The sequence below is a fragment of the Ceratotherium simum genome, chromosome 15 (genome assembly GCF_057802395.1).
Source record: "Ceratotherium simum simum isolate JZ-2026a chromosome 15, ASM5780239v1, whole genome shotgun sequence".
NCBI classification, from domain to species: Eukaryota; Metazoa; Chordata; class Mammalia; order Perissodactyla; family Rhinocerotidae; genus Ceratotherium; species Ceratotherium simum.
The window spans coordinates 2,987,373-3,010,038 of NC_141914.1; the positions used below are offsets into that span (position 1 = coordinate 2,987,373).

Genomic DNA, 22,666 nt, shown 5'->3' on the forward strand with positions numbered 1-22,666 from the left:
ATATTTTATATTTTTACTACATTTTGGTGAATTTAACTAAGCTATTGGCTTAGCTAAATATGGAATGTTAACATGCTTTATGTTTTTAAATGAGCTTAGGAAATTTCAGATAGTTTTTATTAAATAGTCCCTCCATTCTGCAGACTGTGGCATATTTTATTACAACTGTGAGTTTGCAGAATCTGTTTCAGTGAATAACATAATAAGTTTCCCAGAGGTCAGTGGTCTTTTACATTAGGGAAACGAAAAGACAGAAAACAGCGTGCTCAGGAGACGTCCATGGAAGGCCCCACAACATAACAGCAGGTGCATCTGCTCAGCCCTTGAGCAGTTACTTATTAGCACAGTCGCTGGACCAGGTGTGCTCTGGGGCGGGCATGAGAGTCAGAAAGCCCAGCCCTCACTCTCACAGAGCCCACCCTGTAAGTGAGGAGATGAAGTATGGCCTTTGTAAGTCTTGTCCCTGCCCCCAAGTAGAATGTACACTCCTCAAGGATAGACCTCATGCCTTCTATCTTTTTTTTTTAATTGAAACATTATGTGAATGCAAAATAGTTATTTTTTTAAATATACGCCCCAAAAGCTCGTATACTCTATTATTCAGGGTTCTTTTGATTACGAATGGCAGAAACTCAACCCAAACTAACTTAAGTAAAAATAAGGAAACTATTTCACTCATGAGACTAAGAAGATAGTTTAGTGGTTCTGGATCCCGGAGATCTTGCAGGGTCTTTAGTGCTTCCCTACGTCCATTGACCCCATTTTCTCCTACTGAAAAGGTCTTCTTTGCTGTATTCTTCACACTCCAGGGTTCAGCATGCCAGCTTAACACCTCAGCAGAGTAAGACCGTCTCTCTGTGAAAATTCATATACCAAACCCAGAGAAGAATCTGGTTAGCTCTGTTAGGGCCCTGCCCAACCCTGAACCAAAACCATTCCAGGCGATGGATACTATGATTGTCACAGCTAATCATAGTATGTGCCAGCCTGTGCATTCAGAGGTGGGCGGAGCACTGTGATTGGCAATTTCCCCATAATCACATGGATCGAGGAAGGAAGACACCAAAGGAAAGCAGCTGTGCTGCCAGAAATATACTGTATTGTCCTTTTGGGGCATACATTGTTTTCAAGAGCAACTTTATTTATTGCAACATCAAATGGCACCAAAATATTAACATTGTGTATCGTTGTATTCTAGTGAGGCGGCAGATATATCGGAAAGATCACGAGAGCTTTAGAGCAGGGTTTCTTAACCTCAGAACTAGTGACCTAGTGTCATGTTGGACTGAATAATTCTTTGCTGTGGGCTGTCCTGTGCATTGTAGGATGTTTAGCAGCATCCCCGGCCTCCACCCACTAGATGCCAGTAGCACCCTCCCGTTGTGACTACCAAAAATCTCCCCAGACATTGCCCAGTCAGAGATGGGGTACAAAAATCATTCTCAGTTAAGAGCCACTGCTTTAGAGCTGGAACAATCTGAGTTCAAATCCCAGCTCTGCAATTCACTGGCCATGTAATCTCAGGCAAGTGGGTTAAGCTTTCTGAGAAACTGTCTATAATGAGGTTCAAAATAACTTCAGGATTTGAAAGAATTAGAGATAATGTATGTAAAGCACTTGTTTTAATTAATCAATGATAATAATCATAGCTTGCATCTTCTAAGCTTATTATGAGCCAAGTATTTTAGATTATTAGCTCATCTAATCTTCAAAATAATTCTTTAAGGTAGATACTATTATTACTCCCATTTCTGGGTAAGAGAACTGAGGCTTAGCAAGTTTAGGTAATTTACCCAGGGTTACTTAGCTGGTTAATGGGGAACCTGCACTTCAAGCCCCGCTGCTCCTAAGTGAAGGCTCGTACCCTCTCGGCTATATGGTGGGAATCTGATTTTCAAGGGGTCTCCGTACCGCAGAAGTCCTACACAGTGAGATCAAAGCATCTTAATGATGTACCACTCCGTCACAGAGGAGTGTTCCCATCATTTCCTGTTAGCAAAAGAATGTGGACTGACTCACTGTCAATCATTTCTGCAGTATTTTGTGTCTCGATACTAAAAGTTTATAAAATGTACTATATTTATTATATTTCTTAAAAGTATTTAAGGCAGTAGCTTAAAATCAAATTCTAACGGTTAGCCTATCACCAGAAACATGCCACAGGCACATTGAAGGTGTCAGCTCCTTGCTGCTTTCCATTATTCTTTTTCTTTTTTTTTCAAGGTGTTGCAGGGTTATGATTTATGTTATTTTCATCCAAGTTCCAAGTAATTGCTGTTTACTCCATAACAGGAGCACATCACAATGCTGGGCGCTGCACAGGCTCCAGAAATGACACAGCACCGCCGGTGCCCCAGCGCTTGCTCTGCGTAGCGTGCTCACTGGAGGAAAGGGGGGCAGAGCAGGAGCAGCAGGCGACATTCGACACCAAGTCCCCACAGAGCCAAGACGGGGAAAAACCGAGCACCACGTGCCTGAGAGGCCACGAGGCTCCAACTGATGATCCAAATACAAGACTCAAGTCTTGGGTTCTGTGTTCTGTTTTTTCCCTGACGTGATGCTGTTTTTAAAAAAAACAAAAAACAATTCTCCTTGAAGCAATTTGAAAGGCAGATGCCTCCCGGGTCTGGTCTCGTTTGGGCACAACCTGCTGAGCAAGTTCATTTCCCGAGAGAAGCAGCACCAGGGAGCAGTGCGTGTGAGCCGCAGAGGGCGCAGAGGGCCGCCTCAGTGTTTGCGGGTTTTTCCTCCTTACTTTTCAAAAGCTGTTATATAATAACGGGTTTTGCTTTATATTGCTTTCTGAAGTTTACTTGAGGGAAAAACTTAGACTTTATTCTTTAAGATTTTCTTTTTATAGGTGATGTGGTTGGAAACAACCTTTTGACCTTATCTGAATTGATTCTTTTTTTCAAAATTCAAAAAGGAAAAAAAATCACCTTTTCCCATATGTCTTGTTTGTCCTCATAATTCTATAACCTTTCTCAATCATAGGTCAGGACTTCAGCCAAGAATGGCGGATGGTAGAATCCACTTACCTAGAAACGCAGTATGATTTTATGACTCAGAGAGTCCAGTCATTTCCAATTTTTGTCTCTGATTAGATTTTCCAAACTCTACTTTATTATGTAATGGTCCTGGCATAATGATTTCAACCTTCCATATTACAGAGGGAATTTTTGCATCTATTTGAATATATATTCTACCAAAGCAATTTTCAAAATGGCCTTCCTTTTCTCAATATTTCAATAATTCCTCTATTGGTACACAGGCAATAGCAGCATTTTAATTACATGCATACTAATTACACTAGCATGATGCATGTCTGTACAGAGGCAGGAGTGATAAAGGATATTATCGGATGCAATCCCTCACCACTGTAAATAATTCAAATACTGAAGTCCCAAGGAGAGGAAACCAGTAACCAATACGTTACCACCACAGCATAACTTTCAAGGGAAGTTTTTTCACTAAATGACCACAAAGCTAGAATATGTATACATGCCAGCATCATTTTCATAAAAAATTAATTATACCTTCCAGTTCTGTTTGGAAGAAATATATTTACAATCCTTAGCTCTTATAATTTTTATTCCATATTTTGTTCTCTTTGGAGCATTTACAGAGAGGGCATCTTAAAATCCCCTTTTCCTTTGTACTCATAAACTATTTTTCCATAACTTTTAGATATTTTTAGTGGGCCCAGGAAGTATATTTTTTACAGTTGTCTAGTATCTTTCTAAAATCAAAATGATGCACCAGTGAAGAAACATTTGGTTTTTTCCCAAAGAGTGCTTGGGAAAATGGCCCTGAGTTTTAAGAACGTTGGCTTCTTACAGAAAAAATAGTTTCAAAAATGTATATTTGGAACATGTGTTTATATTTCGAAACAAATATAGCTTGTTGGAGGGGATCTGGCACAGTAAGGAACATCGTGGTTCCTCCCAGTCCTCCCAGTCGTGGGTTACAAGACTGCACTCTGTCCGGTCTGGATTCTTGTCTCCCTGCACTCAGAGCTCTGTGGGAAACAGTCCTTTCAACGGAGGCCAAATCTAGATCTGGAGATTACAGAACCTCGAGGTCAGGAGATGTTAGCAAAGGCCTGCAGAGTAAGCCTTCCGTTTCATTAGCTCTAGAGATGCAGCTGTTTTAGCTGAAAGGTACTATTGCTGGCACTGAGTCCTGAGACTTGCCCACGCAGAGCTTGTTGGTGACAGTTGAGGACTTTGACACAATTCAGGTGACCTTCACTATGGCTCTTTCCTACTTACCCTGAAGCAAAGTTATGTAGAAGGTGTGAGTTATCTCAGTCTCAGGAGGTGTGACCCCAACTGTCAGGGGTGAAGATTTTCCAAATGATGAATGGTGTTGTGAACAACCTTTAACCTATGACAGTCCTGCACCTGTCCCCGTACCGTCCACTCACTCAGCAACCTGAAATGTGGTGACCTACCGAGGACCAGCACTCTCCATTTTTCGTGGGTCCTTGACATTCTATTGTGACTTCCAAAAAATGAGGTTTGAGCACTGTTGTGTGTAGTTTTTAGAAATTCTTTATCTTAAAGTTAAAAAGGAAATCATAGATTTCCATGCCCTAAGGATTTACAAATCACAAATTAGCCTCTGAAAATGTGTTTTCTGTGTGTGTCTTATTCTTTCTCCATTCTGTCCTCTTTTTTCTTAATGTACACTGAATGTCGTTGGAGTCGATTGCCTTTCACTGAATTTTTTTTTTAATTCTTTCAATTAACCATTTTTATTTTGTTTATTTTATTTATTTATTTATTTTGTGAGGAAGATCAGCCAGAGCTAACATCCGTCGCCAATCCTCCTCTTTTTGCTGAGGAAAATTGGCCCTGGGCTAACATCTTTGCCCATCTTCCTCCACTTTATATAGGACGCCGCCACAGCATGGCTTGACAAGTGATGCGTTGGTGCGCGCCCGGGATCCGAACCTGTGAACCCTGGGCCGCCGCAGCGGAGCGCACACACTTAACCAGTATGCCACTGGGCCAGCCCCGCCTTTCACTGAATTTTTAATCCTGGATGTTGGAAAATATTGAATAAGAAAATAAGTATAGGATTATAAATGTTACTTATTTATATCCACTTCTTTCCTTCCTTTCTTCTTTTCCCCCATGTAAACACAACCTTAATATCACATATCAGGAAAATATATTACCAGTGTTTTCAGTAGTATTGTATCATGAATCCAAATATCCTAATATCCTAATAAGTCATCATTATCACAGAAAGTAAGTGTGTACTGGGACCCTCTGCCTCACCAGCCCCTTTCTCCCTGAAATTATAGGTTTCCCACAAAGTCGTGATGAATATTTAGGGGGAAGATTAAAAAAGATCGTTTCACATTTTGTTTACTAGTGTATATTTCAGTCCTTGCTAAAATTTTGAGACAGTTTCTTTTAAAAGAAAGCATGAGAAACCAAATTCAGTGTACTTCTCTTTTGGAGATATTTAGCAGGCTTATAAAGCGTGATTCCCTGCACAGCCCTCGCAGCCCTTGTGTCACTGGACTCCTCAGGGGTGTCTCGGCGCCTCCGTGTTTGCTGGCTTTAATGAAAGGCGCACACTGCCTGCTTTGATTCAGGAACCATCAACACAGGTGGAAAACTCATCAGATTCAGCAAGAGCAGAGCAGTCTGCTATGTGCCCCGAGTGAGCCCGACGTGGATTCTAGGCTGCTCAGAATTGCGGTGTCGATGACGAGGGACCAGGACAGTCTACTTAGAATAACCAGCCAGGTTTTAGAGAATCATTTCTGACAGAATCAACGTCCTTCTACGTCTGCGTGGAAATCATCACTGCAGTCATTTTCATATTTTTCACTTCGTTTTAATTTTCTTCTTACATTTTTAAATAAGGGTATGACCTTGTATAACTCTTCTCCAAAGGATGACAGCCTACAACTGTCATAAAACCAAACTGGTACAGAATTCTCTCCCATTAATTATCACCCCTTCACATCCTAAAACAACCACCTCAATTAGTCTTTCAGACAAAGCACCCTACGTGCTCCTGCCTCCCTGTCAGTCCTTAACCGAGGAATAATACAAAACTTCTCACAGAAGACAGTTTATGGAGATAAAGGCTTTCTCAAGCTGCCCCTACAACACAGCCTTTGTAGATCATGTGTAGGACGGCTGGAGCTCCATCCTTGGGCTTGACAAGGCGCTGGCCAGATGCTTGAAACATAGGAAAAAAGAAGCAGTCGCTGCTGTTGAGGCGCTCAGGTCACCCGGCTGAGAGGCCACGAGTGTCCCGCAGTGGCCAGAGGTGAGGACTGAGACCAGGCTCATGGTGAGCCACGGCAGAATTTCAGGTGTGAGAGCACAGTGAGCATGGTAGCCGTCAGTAGGATTGCTCTGCGTGCACTGTGGGAGAGGACTGGAGGAGGATGGTGGAGACAGGAAGACTAGTTAGGAGGCTGATGCAGTGATCACAATGAGACATAAATCATTTGAAAAGAGGATTAAAAATGGAGCAGATTTAAAATATAGGAAGGTGATAGAATCAGCATGACTTGATTTTGAGCATGGGGGAAGGCAGAGGCCCAAATGACTCCCTGATCTCTGACTTGGGTCACTGGAAGAAGAGTGGTACCCTTTGCAAAGGACAGAAATCCCAAAGGAGGATCAGGGTAAGTTTTGAACAAAATAGACCCAAGGCCGCTGTGTGGCGCCTTATGAAGTGGTGTGTCCTATAGGTGATGGATACGGAAGTCTGAGAGGAAGCTGAGCTGGTGCTGCTGGAAGCGCAGTCATGGCACAGGGGGAAGGTGTGTGAGAGCGTTAACAGAGGCCTCAAGATCCAACTCCAGGAACGAGTCAAGAGTGGGGCTCAAGACTCAGGACAAGCTTTCCCGCCCACTGCCGTGATTCAGAGCTACCAGGAGGATAATAGTCGTCCATTCTTTGAGGAATTACTAGCTATGTGATGTTGACCCAATCTGTTCATCAGTTTGAACTTCAGTTTTCTTACCTATACAATATGTATAATCGTACTCACATCATAAGGTATTTTGAGACCTAAATAAAGTAAGCTATGTGAAAATGCCTAGCCCAGAGCTTGGTGGTTAATAAGCTCTCAAAGTTATACATGTTACTTGAATCTGAAATCGGAGAGCTCATAGAAAGTTGACTCATCATCGCTCCAGCCCCAAAACTGCTTCTCCTCCTGTGTCCTCCTGTATCTCTCTTTACCAGGTAACAGAGTCAAAATCCTAGAAGTTCTTCGTTTCTCCTCCGTCTCCGGCCACATCTAATCTCACCCCGTCCTGTATTCCTGTCACATCAGTCCACTTCTTGTACACCACGGCCACTGCCTCCACTGAGGCCACCCTGATCTCTGTCCTGGGTCATGCGAGCCTCCCACCTGGCCACCCTGCCCCTCCCCTCACTCTGCGCACTGCAGCCAGAAGAGCAATTTACTTGCTAAAATCCTTTTCCCCTTTGCAGAAAGTCTGTTCATAGCATACAAATCCATTCATGATCTCAAGGAATATAATTTTTACTTAAGCTTCCAGCCTCAAATCTCACCATTCCTCTCGTTGAAGACTCTTCCAGCTGCAGGAATCTACTTTCGTTCCCTGATCAGCTCACATCTCCTCTCTTCAACCCGTCTAGTTGACCTGCTACCTTCTGACATCCTTCAGGATTTGGCTCACGTCCTCTGAGAACCTTCCCGGGCTGGGTTAGGTCTCGTTCCACGTGATCCCTGTTCCAGGTGGTGCTTCCCACATCCATACTCCTCAGTCTCCTCCACCGGCTTGTACGCTTCCTAAAGACAGAGGTGTTTCTTACTCATCGTGTTCTCCCTTATACATAGTATGCTCAAGAGGACATTTTAAGTGCTTAATATATGTTTGGATGAATAAATAAAATGTCCGTTAGAAAGATGTTGTATCTTTTAACCATTTTTGTGAATCATATTGCTTAAATCTCTCTCTGTGTATCTTTGAAGACAGAATTTTCAGGTGTGTGATCTTGGACAAGTTAAACCTCTGTGTGTTTAAGTTCTTGTCTGTAAAATGGAGATGGGGAAAGTCAGCTCCCCACAGGTAAGGATGTCGGGCCACTGGAAACAGCGACCCCTCTGGACAGGAGGAAGAAGCCACTGGTCTTACAGGAAGCTGAGTTTGGGTCCAGTCCCCCTCTCAGAGAGGAGCAAGCCCCCTTCTCACCCAGCTCTTTGTCCAGGCAAATCAGCGTGAGGTCATGAGATTGTTTTGGACAAGGCTGCTTGATGCACCAATCTTTTATTAACATCTCCTTCAGAGAGGACTTCAAATGCTGTCACACTTGTGCTTTGAATCCTTCTTGGGGACCTTAAGACTCCAGGTTTTCTAAGAATCTGCCCCTCCATCAAGGCAAATCCAAAAATTTCTTCTAATAGCTTTTGTTTAGGTCAATGTGTTTATTAATGTGTCAGACACTGTACTAAGTGATAAGAATGCAAAATCTAGAGAAATAATTTCCGCTTTCCAGTATGTATAGCCTTAGAGGAAAGTCAGATGAAAAAATTACAAAACAGCGTGATGGATGCAGCAATAGAAAAATGTCTGGGACTCAGAAGCATTCAGGAATGACTATGTTCAGCCGGAGATTACATTTTGCAAACTGTGAAGTAAATACGTTTTTGATTTACCTAGAATATTAAACTTAAGATCCAAATAAAAACACTGAAGTCTAATTAGCAGATGCTATGACAAACGATAACGTGGTAACCACTGCAAAAATTATGTAATTGATATAAAATTGGAGAGGAAGATGTTATATCATGAAAACCAAAAAGCATTTCTGGGGGATGGCCAGAGGAAAAGTTTGGAAGCTAAAAGGAACTAAGTTCAAATCCCAGTTCTGCCACCTGTGCTGTGTGAATTTAGGCAAGTTTCATAACCTCTCTGAGTCTAGATTTTCTCATTTAAGAATGAGGATGATACTGTCTACCACACTGAGTTATTTCAAGCAGTAAATGAAGACGGATATGCAAAGCACCTGCACATGACAGATACTCAGGAAAGGCAGCGAGTTTTTCCTCAGAATATCACCTCACTTGTCATGTTTTATTCTGTGCATGTATGGTTAGGTGACTGTGGTGAATTGACTAGTGGGCTCTCCTAGGGTGGGATTTTAAAGTCTTTCTGTAATGGAATTTTATCCTATTTTTCTTAGTTACTTTTCAAAACTACCTACAGTAGTTTTGGTGCATTACAAGCATTTTTACACACATCCTGTTTACTAAAATGTGTTGCAAAATGTCTTAAAATCAAAGCCTGGTTCGTAGCAAAAGTAGTCAGAAAACAGACAAGAAGAATTCCTGTCCGATAATGGGATACCAGATGAACGGGAAAATGCCAGTGTCCCGGCAGGGTGAGGTGTTCTTGTCACAAAGACGCTGAGGGGTCTGTGAGGAGGCCCCTGTTGCTGGAGCAGCTGATGCTCAGTGGTCGAGAGGTTCCAGAAGGCGTGCTTGTGCTCCTTTTTCCCAACTGCCTCCAGTGTAAACTATGGATATTTTAGACTCATGTCAAATAATGTCAATTAAAAAAGAAATTAAAATAAGATTTATTTTTAAAAAATTACAGAAAGCATGCAGGTGGTGCTACACAAAGAGAGCTTTTCTGTTCACACCTGCATTTTTATGTTTCTATTACTGAGGAAGGGCAGGGGTTAGATGAATTGTGCCTGCCTTTAAATGTTAGTCTGTTCCTCAGTTTTCTCACCTCAAAAATGGGGGCAATAAACCCTTTCCTTTGTCTTTCTCCCAGAGATGACATGAGAATAAAGGCTGACATGAACACCTCTGAACACCTCATTACAGCATAAGCTCCATAAAGTCAGGGTCAGTTTTCTGGCGTTGTTAGGAAGCTCCCCAGTGGGTCATAGAGTAAACAGATGAGCATCCTGCCTTATCTCGTGTGTGATTTCCTAAGTACCAAAGAAAAAAAATACTTACTGTCATCTTGTTACTCTTAACTTTGGCTTCTTATAGAGATTCCTTTCCCTAGTGTCCCGTAGAGTAACCACTTGACACATGTTCCTATATAAAATTTAGTTTCAATTAATTAAAATTAACTAAAACTAAAAGTTCAGTTCCTCAGTCCTACCAGTCACATTTCAAGTGCGCAGTAGCCACCTGTGACTACTGGCTGCCGTGCTGGACAGAGAGACCATTCTGTCATCACAGAAAGTTCTACTGGAGAGCTGGCCCAGGGGATGCCCAGGCTGAACGCTCCTGCTGCTCTGTGACCTTAAGCAGCCACTGATAGCGTTTCAAAGAGTAAATAACCTTAGAAGTCATGAGAGGACTTCACAATGACGTCAGTGTGAGACTTAGGGAAAGCCAGAGTAAGGGAAGAGGGGATTAAATAGACAATAAAGAAGGAAGAAGGAGTGATGGCTGAAAAAGAAAGCACACTGACGTTATCATAAAAGGATAAAAAATGATTCGGGAACTCCGTGCTTCAGCCCTAGTACAGTTTTACTGAAACATTTGTCCTGCGTGGTTTGCACTGAATGCATCTGTCTTAGGCTGGCTGTCTTGTGTCCTAATTGGGTTTTGAGATGGTTTGGCTAAATCACACAAGAACTGTTTCTCACGTTGTGATGAAACTTAATCTCCCTTCTGTAAACCACGTCTAAGAAACGTGTCGGCAGATGCTAGAGAGATACTGGCAATTCTTGTTTACAACTTTTGTATTTATCCTTCTTTGGACTCTTGTACTCACAGGTAGTTTCAAGCTGACCCATATTCTGGTGTCTCCTTCCTGTATAAAAGGAGTTATAGCTTAGCACGTGTATATTTTATACCAAAAAGTAAGAGAATAACCTGTGCATGTTTGCATTTAGGTCATCCTGTCCATTGAAGAAGGTTACAGACTCCCGGCTCCCATGGGCTGTCCAGCGTCTCTGCACCAGCTGATGCTCCACTGCTGGCAGAAGGAGAGAAACCACAGACCCAAATTTACCGACATCGTCAGCTTCCTTGACAAGCTGATCCGCAGTCCCAGTGCCCTGCACACCCTGGTGGAGGACATCCTGGTGTAAGATGCAGAATGCTGATTTTCCCCCTTGACAGTCATGATTTCTTTCAGGCGTAGACAAGACTAACAGGTAGAGAGGAGAAAGTTTGCCTTGATAACCGTCTAGTTGTCAACCTGTTAGAATATTGTGCATAAAACATGTTTTATTTATCAGCTAAAAAACTAATTTATTAACATTTTAAAAAATGGATTTTTTTTTCACAAGAAAAGAAGTTCCCCTTTCTTTTCTCTACATCAAATCTTTTTGAATCACTTTCTCTCTATTTTTTCCAGTGTGGTCTTCGGTATTTATACCTCCTTTATTTACTGACCCTTCCTTACCTTTATAAGTGGAATTTCTGTGATGGCAGCCATATAATATTCTCATCCAGTCCATATTTGGTCCCTGTATTTGAAATGGCAGGCCAGACAGGGGCAATTTGTGAGTCAGCCAGGAGCAAGGACGCTTCCTGCTGATATGATCACACCCAGCTGTTGTTACTTTCCACTCCTAAAACCAGGAAAGACAGATGACAAGACAAGAAAATGAAGGCACTCATCCACCATTTCATCAAAGTCGGGAGAGTTGAAGAGATCTGCTCACCTCTCTCTGAAAAGCTGTGATGAGAAGAGGGAGAGTAGAAGAAAAAACACTATCATCTGTGTCTGAAAATATCACATTTAAAATATTAAGTCGAAAATATATTTCTTTATTTAGGACAAATTGGACTTAGAAATAACCAAAGCATTTCCAAAGATCAATTTCCTGTCTCAGGATAGCCAACAGGATATACAGATATTCAACCTCAGGTCACAGGTTCAAGTCAGGGCAGGGTTTTAGTGACAATAAGGCTGAAGGCTCTTCAAGGACTACTCGAGACAGGCCTCAGCTCGCAGCAGAGCACAGAAGAGTTCACCTCTAAATCACTAATTGGCAGTCTCAGTAAAGTGAAGCCAAGCATGAAATAGCCAGAGATTAAACTATTACTCTCCCCATCTTCCCTAAAGCAGGAAGGGGTGGAGGGGGGAGGGAAGGCACTTTGGGTTTTATCATAAAAGCCATGGGCAGCCATTCAAGATTTTAAGCAAGAGAATGGTGTGATCACATTTGCATTTCTGAAAGATCACTGTAGGGCTGATTTAGACTGAAAGTACAAAACAAGGCATAAGACAGGAGACAGAGAGTCATGTCTGCAGCAGTCCAGGCTAGCAAAGATCAGAGCCTGGCTTATGAAATAGGACTAAGCTTGAAGTCAGGATAAGAAAATGGATTTATTATTAGGTGAGGAAAACAAATCTGCCCTGGTCATTGGTTGAATATGGAGAGAGGAGGAGAGAAAAGAGTCAAGGGTATTTGTCAAGTTTCTTTCTTAGACAAGCTGGCTGATGGTGTTACGACTAAGGAAGAGAGGAGGAAGGACATGTTTTTGGAATAGAAACGAGACCGTTTAGAGCACGCGAGTTGAAGACGCCTTTGGGGCATCTAAGTGGAGAAGTGCAGTCGGCAATTGTGTTTGCAGGTTGAAGCTCAGGTGAAGAGATCTGGGCTAGAGAGGTCAGTGTGAAGATCCTCAGCCTATGGGTTGTAGCTGGGGCGCTCAGCATAGTTGAGGTAACCCACGGAGGTTATAAAGCATGCAGCCCTCCAGAACACCACGATTTAAGAAACGAACAGAGGGAGAGCACCCAGAGGAGACGGAGAAGGAAGAGCCAGACAGCAATGACAATAGCAGGGTAGGAGCCAGAAAGGGAGGGAGCTCCAAGGAGAGTGCTATCCAAGGCTCCACGATCTCCAGTAAGAGAAGGAGTGAAGGGCGTCCTTTGTATTTAACAAGGTGCTCTGGTCTTCATGGCAGCCTTTGCAAGAGCATTTCCAGTAAAGTTGTGTAAGGCAGATTGGAATGGAGGACAAGTGATTATGAGGTCAGAGAGAAGAGCAGTACAAAACACTAATTTGTTTTTTCAAGAAACCTGTCTGTGAAGGGCGTTGGAGCGAGTATACAGTACACAATCACCCAAAATGGCAAGATGTTTCCCGACACAGCACCGTTTCAGAAACATGGTTATAGGAAGAGAGGTACATGTTTACATTTCCAGATAGATTTTCTCTGGACTAATCATACTTCATAGCTGGGGTATATTAAGATCCCAAAAAGAATCTAAGGTGAGGCATAGCCTGTGATTCTGGGCTCCCCTGAGCACAGACAAGGAGGTAGAGGATGTGCCCTCAGTCTCGGGAATGAGTAGCAAACACACAGTCCATATACCCCCAACGTCCTCCTCCAGGGCCCCTCCACTTGAAGAACGCTACTTGGAAAGAGAAAGTGGTAACTACAACAAAACAGAGAAATGGGGAAATATGGCAGCAACATGGTTCCAGAATCACACCCTCAGGCATCTTTGTAGGTTAAACTTTTCCAGTGTTGGCAAACACATGCTCTGCTCCTTCTCCTTGTGGCGGAGACATCACAATCACTCTTTCCCGCTGAGCCCACTGTGGCCTCCGTCTCCTTTCAAGACCACACATGACAATCACTGCCAGTGAATTGTAGTTGGCATGTGACATGAAATCTATTTCCGTCCCCATATTATTTCCTTACAAAGATAGGCTCTCCTTGAGGTTTACTGATCTATTACTCTGGCCGTAAGGACCATGCGCTGGGTACTCAGAATTATGGGAGACTTTAAAACAGTATTATTCCTCCTCTGCATCTATCCCTCCTAATGGTCAATCACATTTGTAATTCTAAAACTTGCTTTAAATTTTATTCCTGCATACTTTATACCAGTTGTCAGCCTTATTATGAGAATTAAATAATCATATCAATAAAAAACCTAAAGACTTACTGAAAAAATAATTCATGCTCCCAATTCAACCCTGTGGAGAGTCGAGTTGTTTGGAACAAAGAGATGCCCACAAGCATGAAATAGTCACAAGATACATAGGATGTTTCTATGCATTTTGGATGTTATAGCATTTTGAATAAGATGACACTTTAAAATTTTTAAAGAATATCAAAATACTTTAATAATTAAGCTTGCGCTCAAGTTGACTACTAGGCCTAATTGTAAAAGGGGCAATGTTTTCTTTTTTATCTGATGAGATAAATTCTTCTTTCAAAGGTTAGGTAGGCAGTGTGTGTGTTAGGAGGTTGATTTATGGATTAACTAGTGTGAAGTGTAGGCCCTGAGTCATGAGATGAGAAACTCACGTACAAGCAGTGATTCTGAGTAAGGTGAGTGCTGCTGTGGTGGTCCCACAGACCACGTGACCTGTGGTGGTGTCCTGACCCTGTGTTACCCCTCTCCACCTGTAACTGCCTCTTCCTCCACCCTGAAACCTATAAAGACAGAGATAAGCCAACGTTTTCACAATGCAAGGAACAAGTTAGATAAGCAGCACGTTTGTCGATAGATTGACCGTTACATCAATAGGCACTTAGTCTTCCATTTAATGGAATTAAATGAAAATAGATTATTCATCATGAACCAGTCATTATGTCATGGACCAAACTTTTCTGTAAAGAATATTCAAGTCTAAATCATCACTTATTTAAAGAGTTCCTGTAATGCTTTCAGCATTCTGCTAACGCCTTGAGAAAATAGAAAGATGAGTGAGATATGGTTCCTGCCATTAGGGAGTTTTAACTTACTCTTTAAAAAAAAGAATTCTTTCATATAGATGTTTCCAGAGGAAGTAATTCGACTGAAGCGAAAAAAAAAAAATACATGCTCTGACATTGCATAATCTTCTACAATAAAAGAATGTCATTAGCAATCTAAGCGTCTAGCTTCAGGGAATTAACTAGTTATTAAGCATCAACATATAGAATATTATACACTCATTTGAATAGTAGTTATGAAGACTGTTGAAACATGGAAAATATTCATAAATATGTGAAATAAGGGCAATATGAAATAGAATGGACTCTATTGTACAGTTCCGCTAACCATATATAAATGTAGGAGCCAGGAAAAAAGTGTGAGTAGGGGTAAGAGGAGGAGGGCCTTTAAACATGTGATAGTTTCATGTTAAAACATGATCTTACCTGCAGTAGTGTTTCTCAAAGTATAACCTTTCTCAGATCATTTTTAATGGATCTATTACTATTATATTTACATGAAGAATATGAAACATGGAAAACTTTTGAGGATAAAAACCTTCTTGCTTTTCAATAGCAGTTTTGATACCCATTGATAACCTATCTAAGAGCTTTCTAAATTAAGACTAGTTCTACTGTGAGCTCGAGGGCTCACTAGAATAAGCCCGGGGCTCCATCAGTGCTGCCGTTTTCTCGAATTTGGAGGTACGGGGAGCGAGCATTCACTGCACAGGAGACCCGGTCCGCTCGTCCTCCGGCTGGACTCCAGCCCTTCTCTGATCTCACTGACCACAATTCATCCTGGAGCCCTAATTCTGCCCACTCCACGCTGTGACAGCGGCTGACCCTTGGTCTTCTGTTCTACAACGTGTCCTTTCTCTAATGTGAGCTGCTGGTCTCGCTGTAAAGACATTTCTCAGGTGGGCAGCTCCCACTAATCACCAAATAGCAGAAATTTCTACATGCTCAGCAAATAGCAGACTGAATTTATCATTGTACATGGTTGATAAGAAGGGGCATTTATTGTTTATTAGGTAGTATTCCAGAGAATTCATGTGAGGGTGATGGTACTCAGCCCTCGAAACCAGAAAATGGCAGCATTTTTCACCTTCGTTACAAGATAAGGTGAAAGAAGTTATTGCACAGTGGCTGTGAACAATGAGGGGACTCTGACCTTCCTAGGTCAACTGCCAGTGCAGTCGTATAGAGGCCAAAGAGTAATTAGGTTTCTAGAGATGTGTGGAGGGAGAGGGAATTACAGTATTGAAACATTCTGGGAGCAAATAGCGGATGCTTTTCAACAGAGAAATCGGCTAAGTCATTTAGTATACAGAATGCCCTTCCATCACCTTTCTATACTAAGGATATAAAATGAGCAAATTACAATTCACTCACCAATTATAGGCAGCTGTGAAAGCTCAAGAGTTGTTCCAGCGTTATCTCAGGAGAGAGGAGGAAGTCACGTGACCGTGTCTGTGCATCAGGAGTGGCAGAGGGGTGTGAAGGGAAGTCACTGAAACACAGTCTATTAATTTTGTTCAGTTTCAACAAACTTCTTTGACAAGTAACCAAAAGAAGAGCCACATTGTTTAAAAATCGGACGTTCAGTGTTCTACCATGTGTCATTTTATTTTAATACACAATGAGGGTAAGCCAGGTCATTTTGATATTGAGACTCAGTGAACTTCCTACAGCAGCATTTCCTGAAGTGTGTTCCATAGAAACCGGGCAGGTAATTTACGAAAATGATGTGGAAGCTATTCTGAATCCTTTTATATATTCACACTGCACATTTGAATAGTGTGGACTCTGAGAAATGCTACGATTAACTCTTTGCCATGGAGACTTTTATTATTTTGTATTTATATATTAATTTTTATTTTTTTGATAATACTTGTTAATATAAACACTTCTGAGAAATGAAGAAATATAGCAACAATTAAAGTATTTATTGGTAGATGTTATGACATGACTAATCTTTGTTTAGGGTCAAATCATGAATCCTGCTGATATCAGTTGGAATGAAGCAGCCCACACTCAATAGCATTGCAATTTACAGTACAGGAGGAGAGAATGTGGCTTCCCAGCCTCCAGACAGGAAAGGTGGGAACAGAATTGAGAAGTGGTAATAAGGACCTTGTCACTGTCAAGGGTAACCAGACTCAACATGGACTACAGTGAAGCCACAAGACACAAGCATTTAGTTTATGCAAATTCCAGTTACATATAAAGAGCAAAAACCCCTGGGTTTCCCCCATCATCTCTCTACACCCCCATCCCCACTGGACTCCAGTTTAGAAAAAGGGAAATCAAGGTTGCAATCCAAGAAAAACCTAAGAAATGAATTCTGGGCCATTAGCAGGGACTCTGCCCTGAACAGTTCAAGGGCCGTCTCAGAGTCTGCGGGAGCCGCACGGTGTGCAACGTGTGTGGCCATGCAGAACACCTCTGGCTTTTGTCCTGAAGACCCAGGTCCTGCTGATTTAAGTGGAACTTAAAGGATATTTTTAAGGGTAATTTCGATTATTAGAGGTTTTCAGCTGTCACCTGTGCACTGACCTGGGACCCTAACTCCCACTCCCGTAAGTTGTTAACAGAACAATCCCAGGGTTATATTGCGTGCGTATGCCATCCTGCTTCACAGTGGAGGAATTCTTATTTCATGTGGTTTAATCAGATGTGCTCCTCTACTATCAGTTTCTAGTTAAAGCTGAAATAGTTCAAATATGAATGTAAAAACATTATGATGAAATATCCCAAGTACGAATGTTAAAAACTATGGTTCTAGGGTCCGGCCCAGCGGCATAGTGGTAAAAACTATGGTTCTAGGGGCTGGCCCAGTGGCATAGTGGTTAAGTTCACACGCTCCACTTCAGAGGCCTGGGGTTGGAGGGTTCAGATCCCGGCGCAGACCTACGCACCGCTTATCAAGCCATGCTGTGGCAGCGTCCCATAGAAAGTAGAGGAAGATGGGTATGGATGTTAGCCCAGGGCCAGTCTTCCTCAGCAAAAAGAGGAGGATTGGCAACAGATGTTAGATCAGGGCTAATCTAAAAAAAAAAAAAAAAAAAAAAAAAACATGGCTCTAGTTAAGTCTCTATGGATTCTTTAACTCTAAAAAATTAAAAGCAAAGTAAATCAAAGTTGGATTAACCTTCAGTATTTTAATAAAAATAATTCAGTTGTTCATGTCTAATGGGAAAGTTTTTCATTACTTAGAAAATACTGATGTGGCTCAAACACTAAACATAAAAAAAAATTGTTACTGCTTTACTATTTATTATGAACTCTAGACCTAATAATTTTTTAAGTGATATATTTATCCCAGAGGGCTAATATACTTATTACTATAAAAGCACTTTTACTACCAAGTATTTCTTAAAACCATATAAAATATATTTAACATTAATTTTCGTGTATATATATAAGGAGAATAATACCATTTATTGCCAGAAAGGCTTAAATACACAATTCTGAAGTGTTTTTACTATAATTTCTAAGGTTAATTCCATTTTTATTGTCTCTGACTTTAGCTTATATAAAACTATTTTGTGTATATATATGTATGTATGAATGTATGTATACACACACACATCCACTAGGCTTTCCAAAATAATACTTCTTTATTAAACTGTAAAAATATCCCCAACTGAAATGCCCTTTGCATCAGATCTCAGGAACACAAGTACAGATTTCCGTGTCACTTACTTTCAGACCCACTGGTGCCGGGCTCCTTTTTCTGGTGGATCTCGCTTTGTTTGGTGCCTTGTGGATATCCGGCCTTTGGGCTGTGTTGCCCTCCGCTTGGATGTGTGTAAATCTTCTTCATAGAGCTCATTCACTTGAGCTTTATGACAGCAGAAATTCCTTTATAATAAATAATACACTCGTTGAATGTTTGAGAAGGAATAAATGGAGACTCTATCAATGAATTCTCCGTGAAGAGGAGAAGGCACTGTCATCGGAAATGTGACAACACAACGGCAAAAGGGCGTAGGCACAGTGGCGGGTGAGAAAGTGAACCGCCTGTGGGCATAAGGAGGGGGCTGCTCCTCAGGTTTGAAAATACAATTTTATGCAAGAGAAAAAAGTAAAGAGAAGTTAGCAAGATGCGAGTTTTCTGAGGACATATGAAGTATAAGATCCAGTAGTGACGAAAAGCAGAAAAAGACAAAAGAAACCAACAAGTGAACCTGACCAGATAAAAGAGGCTGATTTGAATATGATGGGAAATTTAAAATATTTTTAAATGGAGGATGAAAGCATCAGATGTAAGAATATTGTAAAAGGAAAAAAGAAAGTTGGGTATTTTTTGCTTTATCTGGCTTTTAAATGAGCTCAATGGTTTTTTTTCTTGCAGAATGCCCGAGTCCCCTGGTGAAGTTCCCGAGTATCCTTTGTTTGTCACAGTTGGTGACTGGCTGGATTCTATAAAGATGGGGCAATATAAGAATAACTTCATGGCCGCAGGGTTTACCACTTTTGACCTGATTTCAAGAATGAGCATCGAGTAAGTGGTACTAGGGCTATTACTGTCTTCAGGTGTTCTGCTCAGGAGATTATAAATTCAAATACCATATCAAGAACCCCGTGGTTAAACCACCTCTCCTAAGGCTATTATGGCATTTCCACTTCTTTCCTCACCATTTCTGACTAGTGAAAACTGGACATTATACTTTTAACTACTATTCTTTGAAAGAATATATTTAATTCAAATAGCTATTTAAAAAAAAATAAATGTTTTCCAAAATGCGTACTACTCTTGTTCACATCGTAGATTTTACGTCAACATAGTTTTCCTGGGCAAATTATTTGTGACGCACCTATAATAATCTTGCATAATCAATTCCTGTTGCCTTCATCAAGCGCAGTAACTGTAATCATGTCACTTCAGAGCTCCTTCTCTATGTTATAATGGTTGGGCATTTTTTCACTGTCTCAAAGATTTTCCTCTGCTGGGTGCAATAAAAATGCTCAAGATGTGCTTAAAGGACTAGATACTAAAAGTAGTAGGTTAAGCTGTATGAAATTCCCATTGTTTTAAAATATTAGTGGCAATTTCCTATGGTTCAACATAGAACAATGATGTTTTTTTCAGATTATTGAAAGACTGTGAGAACTCAAAATGGGGTCCATATTATACCTTCTATCCTACATGCTATTTTGCCAATACTGTTGGAAATTTATATAATCACCTAAATTATATAACCTTTAGGTCCATGGAATGTCTAAACATTACATAGGTACCTGAATTTGAAATTTTTCCTTGTACCTTAAATTTGAGGTTAACTTGATATATTTTCTGGCACCAAGAAGAAGAAAAAAGTAACAGACTCTTGATGTTCATTTATATCTCTGCTTAAACTCTCATTACCAGCTATACGATTTTTGGCAAATTCATAGAGCAAGTCTGACTTGGTACATATTTACAATATCTAAGTGTTCATTTCGTCTCTTTCGTACTTACCAGATCTAAATGTTCACACTCTCTCTGTCTCTCAGTGACGTTAGAAGAATCGGAGTCATCCTCATTGGACACCAGAGACGAATAGTCAGCAGTATACAGACTTTACGTTTACACATGATGCATATACAGGAGAAGGGATTTCATGTATGAAAGGACTACAAGCATCTGTGTTCCGTGCCTCAGCATTTCTAAAATGAAAGATATCCTCTCTACTGCTCTCTCTTCTGATTCTCCGAACATCACTTCACAAACTGCAGTCTCCTGTCCAGACTATGAGCACACTCTTTGTTTCTGCTTCCAACCTGGATTTTAAAATCATACTTCATAGCTCCTCCCTGAATAACCTGCAAATGAAACCCTGGCCCACTGCAAGTAGCACTACACGATGGTAAATAACTCAGCATGGATGGTAACTTTGTCCGAAGTTCTTGGGAAGTGTTCACGGACTTAGCCAAGAGGAATTTGCCCGGGTGTGGCTTCCTTCATGATGTGTTTAGAGTTTGACGGTAGATGAAAAAGAGATAGTTGACGTTTCTTTCATGTTTTGTGATCAGGTAGCTTCCAAATTGACATGAATATTTATTTTTTATATTCACCTCTATGGGTCGTATTGTTACTTTATTTTATAAAAGTTGAACTGTTGATGCCTGATGTTAGATTTGCAGAAATTAGATTTGCAGAAATGACCAATGATTTCATGTAGTGAATTCTTGTCGGGTGTGACTATGGTGAGAAGGGGTTATTGGGGAGGGAGAGGGAGAAACATACTGGGCTTTCAAATCTTCTAAGGCGGGATTTGTCTATTTTTTTTAACTAAGTTTATAGTATCATACATATTTCACAGTAGGTGGTAGTTGAGAGACTTTCTGCTCTCATTTTTTACTAACTATAGTCTATTTCTCCACTACCTGATGAAGGGCACCCCTGAAAGACCAAGAGTGAGTCTGCTGCTCTAGAGGCTTTCAGAGAGTGAAGCGTGGGATAAAACCATGGCTGCTCCCTTGGTTCATCTTGGCAAGTTTGCAAAAGTAATTATCAAAGCACTGAGAAAATTTGTTATTCTCAGTGGAACTGCTTTGAATAAAAGATCTGAGATTATAGCCTGAGATTTAATGTAAAAAGATTAATTAATTTAATTTAAACAGAATTTTATGATAGCTATATGGTGGGCTAAGAAAATAAATACATCTAGCTGACTCTCTGATATAGGTACATTTTGCAAGTTTAAGAATTTTATGTTTTTTCGTAAAAATAAGTTACATGAACATGCTGAGCTGTTTTCCAAACCTTCCAAGAGACAAGTATGCCATTGCATACTCCAAAGAGGATATAAACAGATCTGACACACAAGCATATATAAATTGTGTGCGGACCTGGATGCCTAATATAGTAACATGAAAACGTGGACACAGCTAAGGTGTGTTGTCATAATCTTCTCAGAGGCTACAAAAAAAAGACAAATATATTTTTCAGTGAATTAAGCTGAGTCAGCTTATCAAAATAGTGCTGTCTTATGAACAAATTCATTTATAAAATCAGCTGTTCCTTGTGAAACTAAAAAAATGACTAGTATGCTAGGTGGAAAAGTAGGGAGAATATGTTAGGAAAAAAAAGAGTAGATTGTCTAAAAATACTGATTTAATAAATCCGTTTTTATTTGATCTCAGAAATAAAGGTGCCCTACCCACATGCTCAAATTCCTACTTGAATTATATTTTTGGGTGATAGTAGCTTTCTTGCTATTAAATGAGCCTCACTTTCTCTTTTTTCATTATTTTAAGATTTGTCGATTGTCCCATTAGATCAGACCCTTCCACATATTTTCTTTTGCTGATTTATCTCCTGATTTTTGCCTACCACAGCTAAATTTTTCTCATTTCAAAAAAAATGTATAGAGCTAGAAGGAAGAGTCTTTAAAGTATTCCTTAAAGTATGCTATAAAAGAAAAAAGTGGGAAATCCCTCACTTGTTAAGTAAGCGTGTCAGAAATGGCTAGCAGCATTTTCCAGCCCTCACCCGCATGGCCGTGCCTCACTTATAGACTGTCTGCAGTTTGCTTGATACATTTACACAAACCCAGATACATTTAGAGGAAATATGAAATTTCCATATTTACCTGTCTTCGAATATATATTAAATAAGAACAGATGTAAAACAGATTAAATTTATTAATCATATATATTTATTTTTATAATACGATGAAAAAAGTATTTAGAAAAATAAGGAACAAAATAATTATGGTCTTCCATAGGACTCTGTCAGCAACATCTGTATACTTTGATGAAATAAATTCTATAAAGTATTTAAACTTCTATGGGATGGGCATTCAGTACTTTGCAAGATTAAAGTTCTCTGTTTAGAATTTTTTCTTAAAAATGTCCACTGATTTTATTCTATATCTGGTTAATTTATACTTCTTTTTTCCTTCCCTAACATCTTTCTCTAATATTATAAAACTGCCTTTTCACTTTGTCTCTCACTCCAAATCTTCTTTAAAATTTCTTTAAGTTTACATTTATATTTTTCAGAACTGTAAGCATGATAATCTTAAGTGTA

The 22,666-nt window shown here is 40.4% G+C and overlaps 2 protein-coding genes across 2 annotated transcripts in view; one reads left to right on the forward strand and one right to left on the reverse strand.

Moving 5' to 3' along the window:
* EPHA6 (EPH receptor A6) overlaps positions 1 to 21,801 on the forward strand; it is a 788,910-nt gene extending 767,109 nt beyond the window's left edge. The window contains 3 exon segments of the mRNA XM_087439470.1: positions 10,869 to 11,062; positions 19,004 to 19,153; positions 20,146 to 21,801. Of these exon segments, the coding sequence (XP_087295596.1) occupies positions 10,869 to 11,062; positions 19,004 to 19,153; positions 20,146 to 20,260 (459 nt within the window). The 3' untranslated portion in view covers positions 20,261 to 21,801.
* LOC147915097 (uncharacterized) overlaps positions 4,733 to 22,666 on the reverse strand; it is a 31,795-nt gene continuing 13,861 nt past the window's right edge. Inside the window, exons 4-9 of the mRNA XM_087440142.1 lie at positions 18,352 to 18,510; positions 16,039 to 16,168; positions 11,384 to 11,552; positions 10,849 to 10,951; positions 7,557 to 7,797; positions 4,733 to 6,405 (exon numbers count right to left, since the gene is read on the reverse strand). The gene's annotated coding sequence lies outside the window, so the exon portion shown is untranslated. The remainder of the gene's footprint in view (positions 6,406 to 7,556; positions 7,798 to 10,848; positions 10,952 to 11,383; positions 11,553 to 16,038; positions 16,169 to 18,351; positions 18,511 to 22,666) is intronic.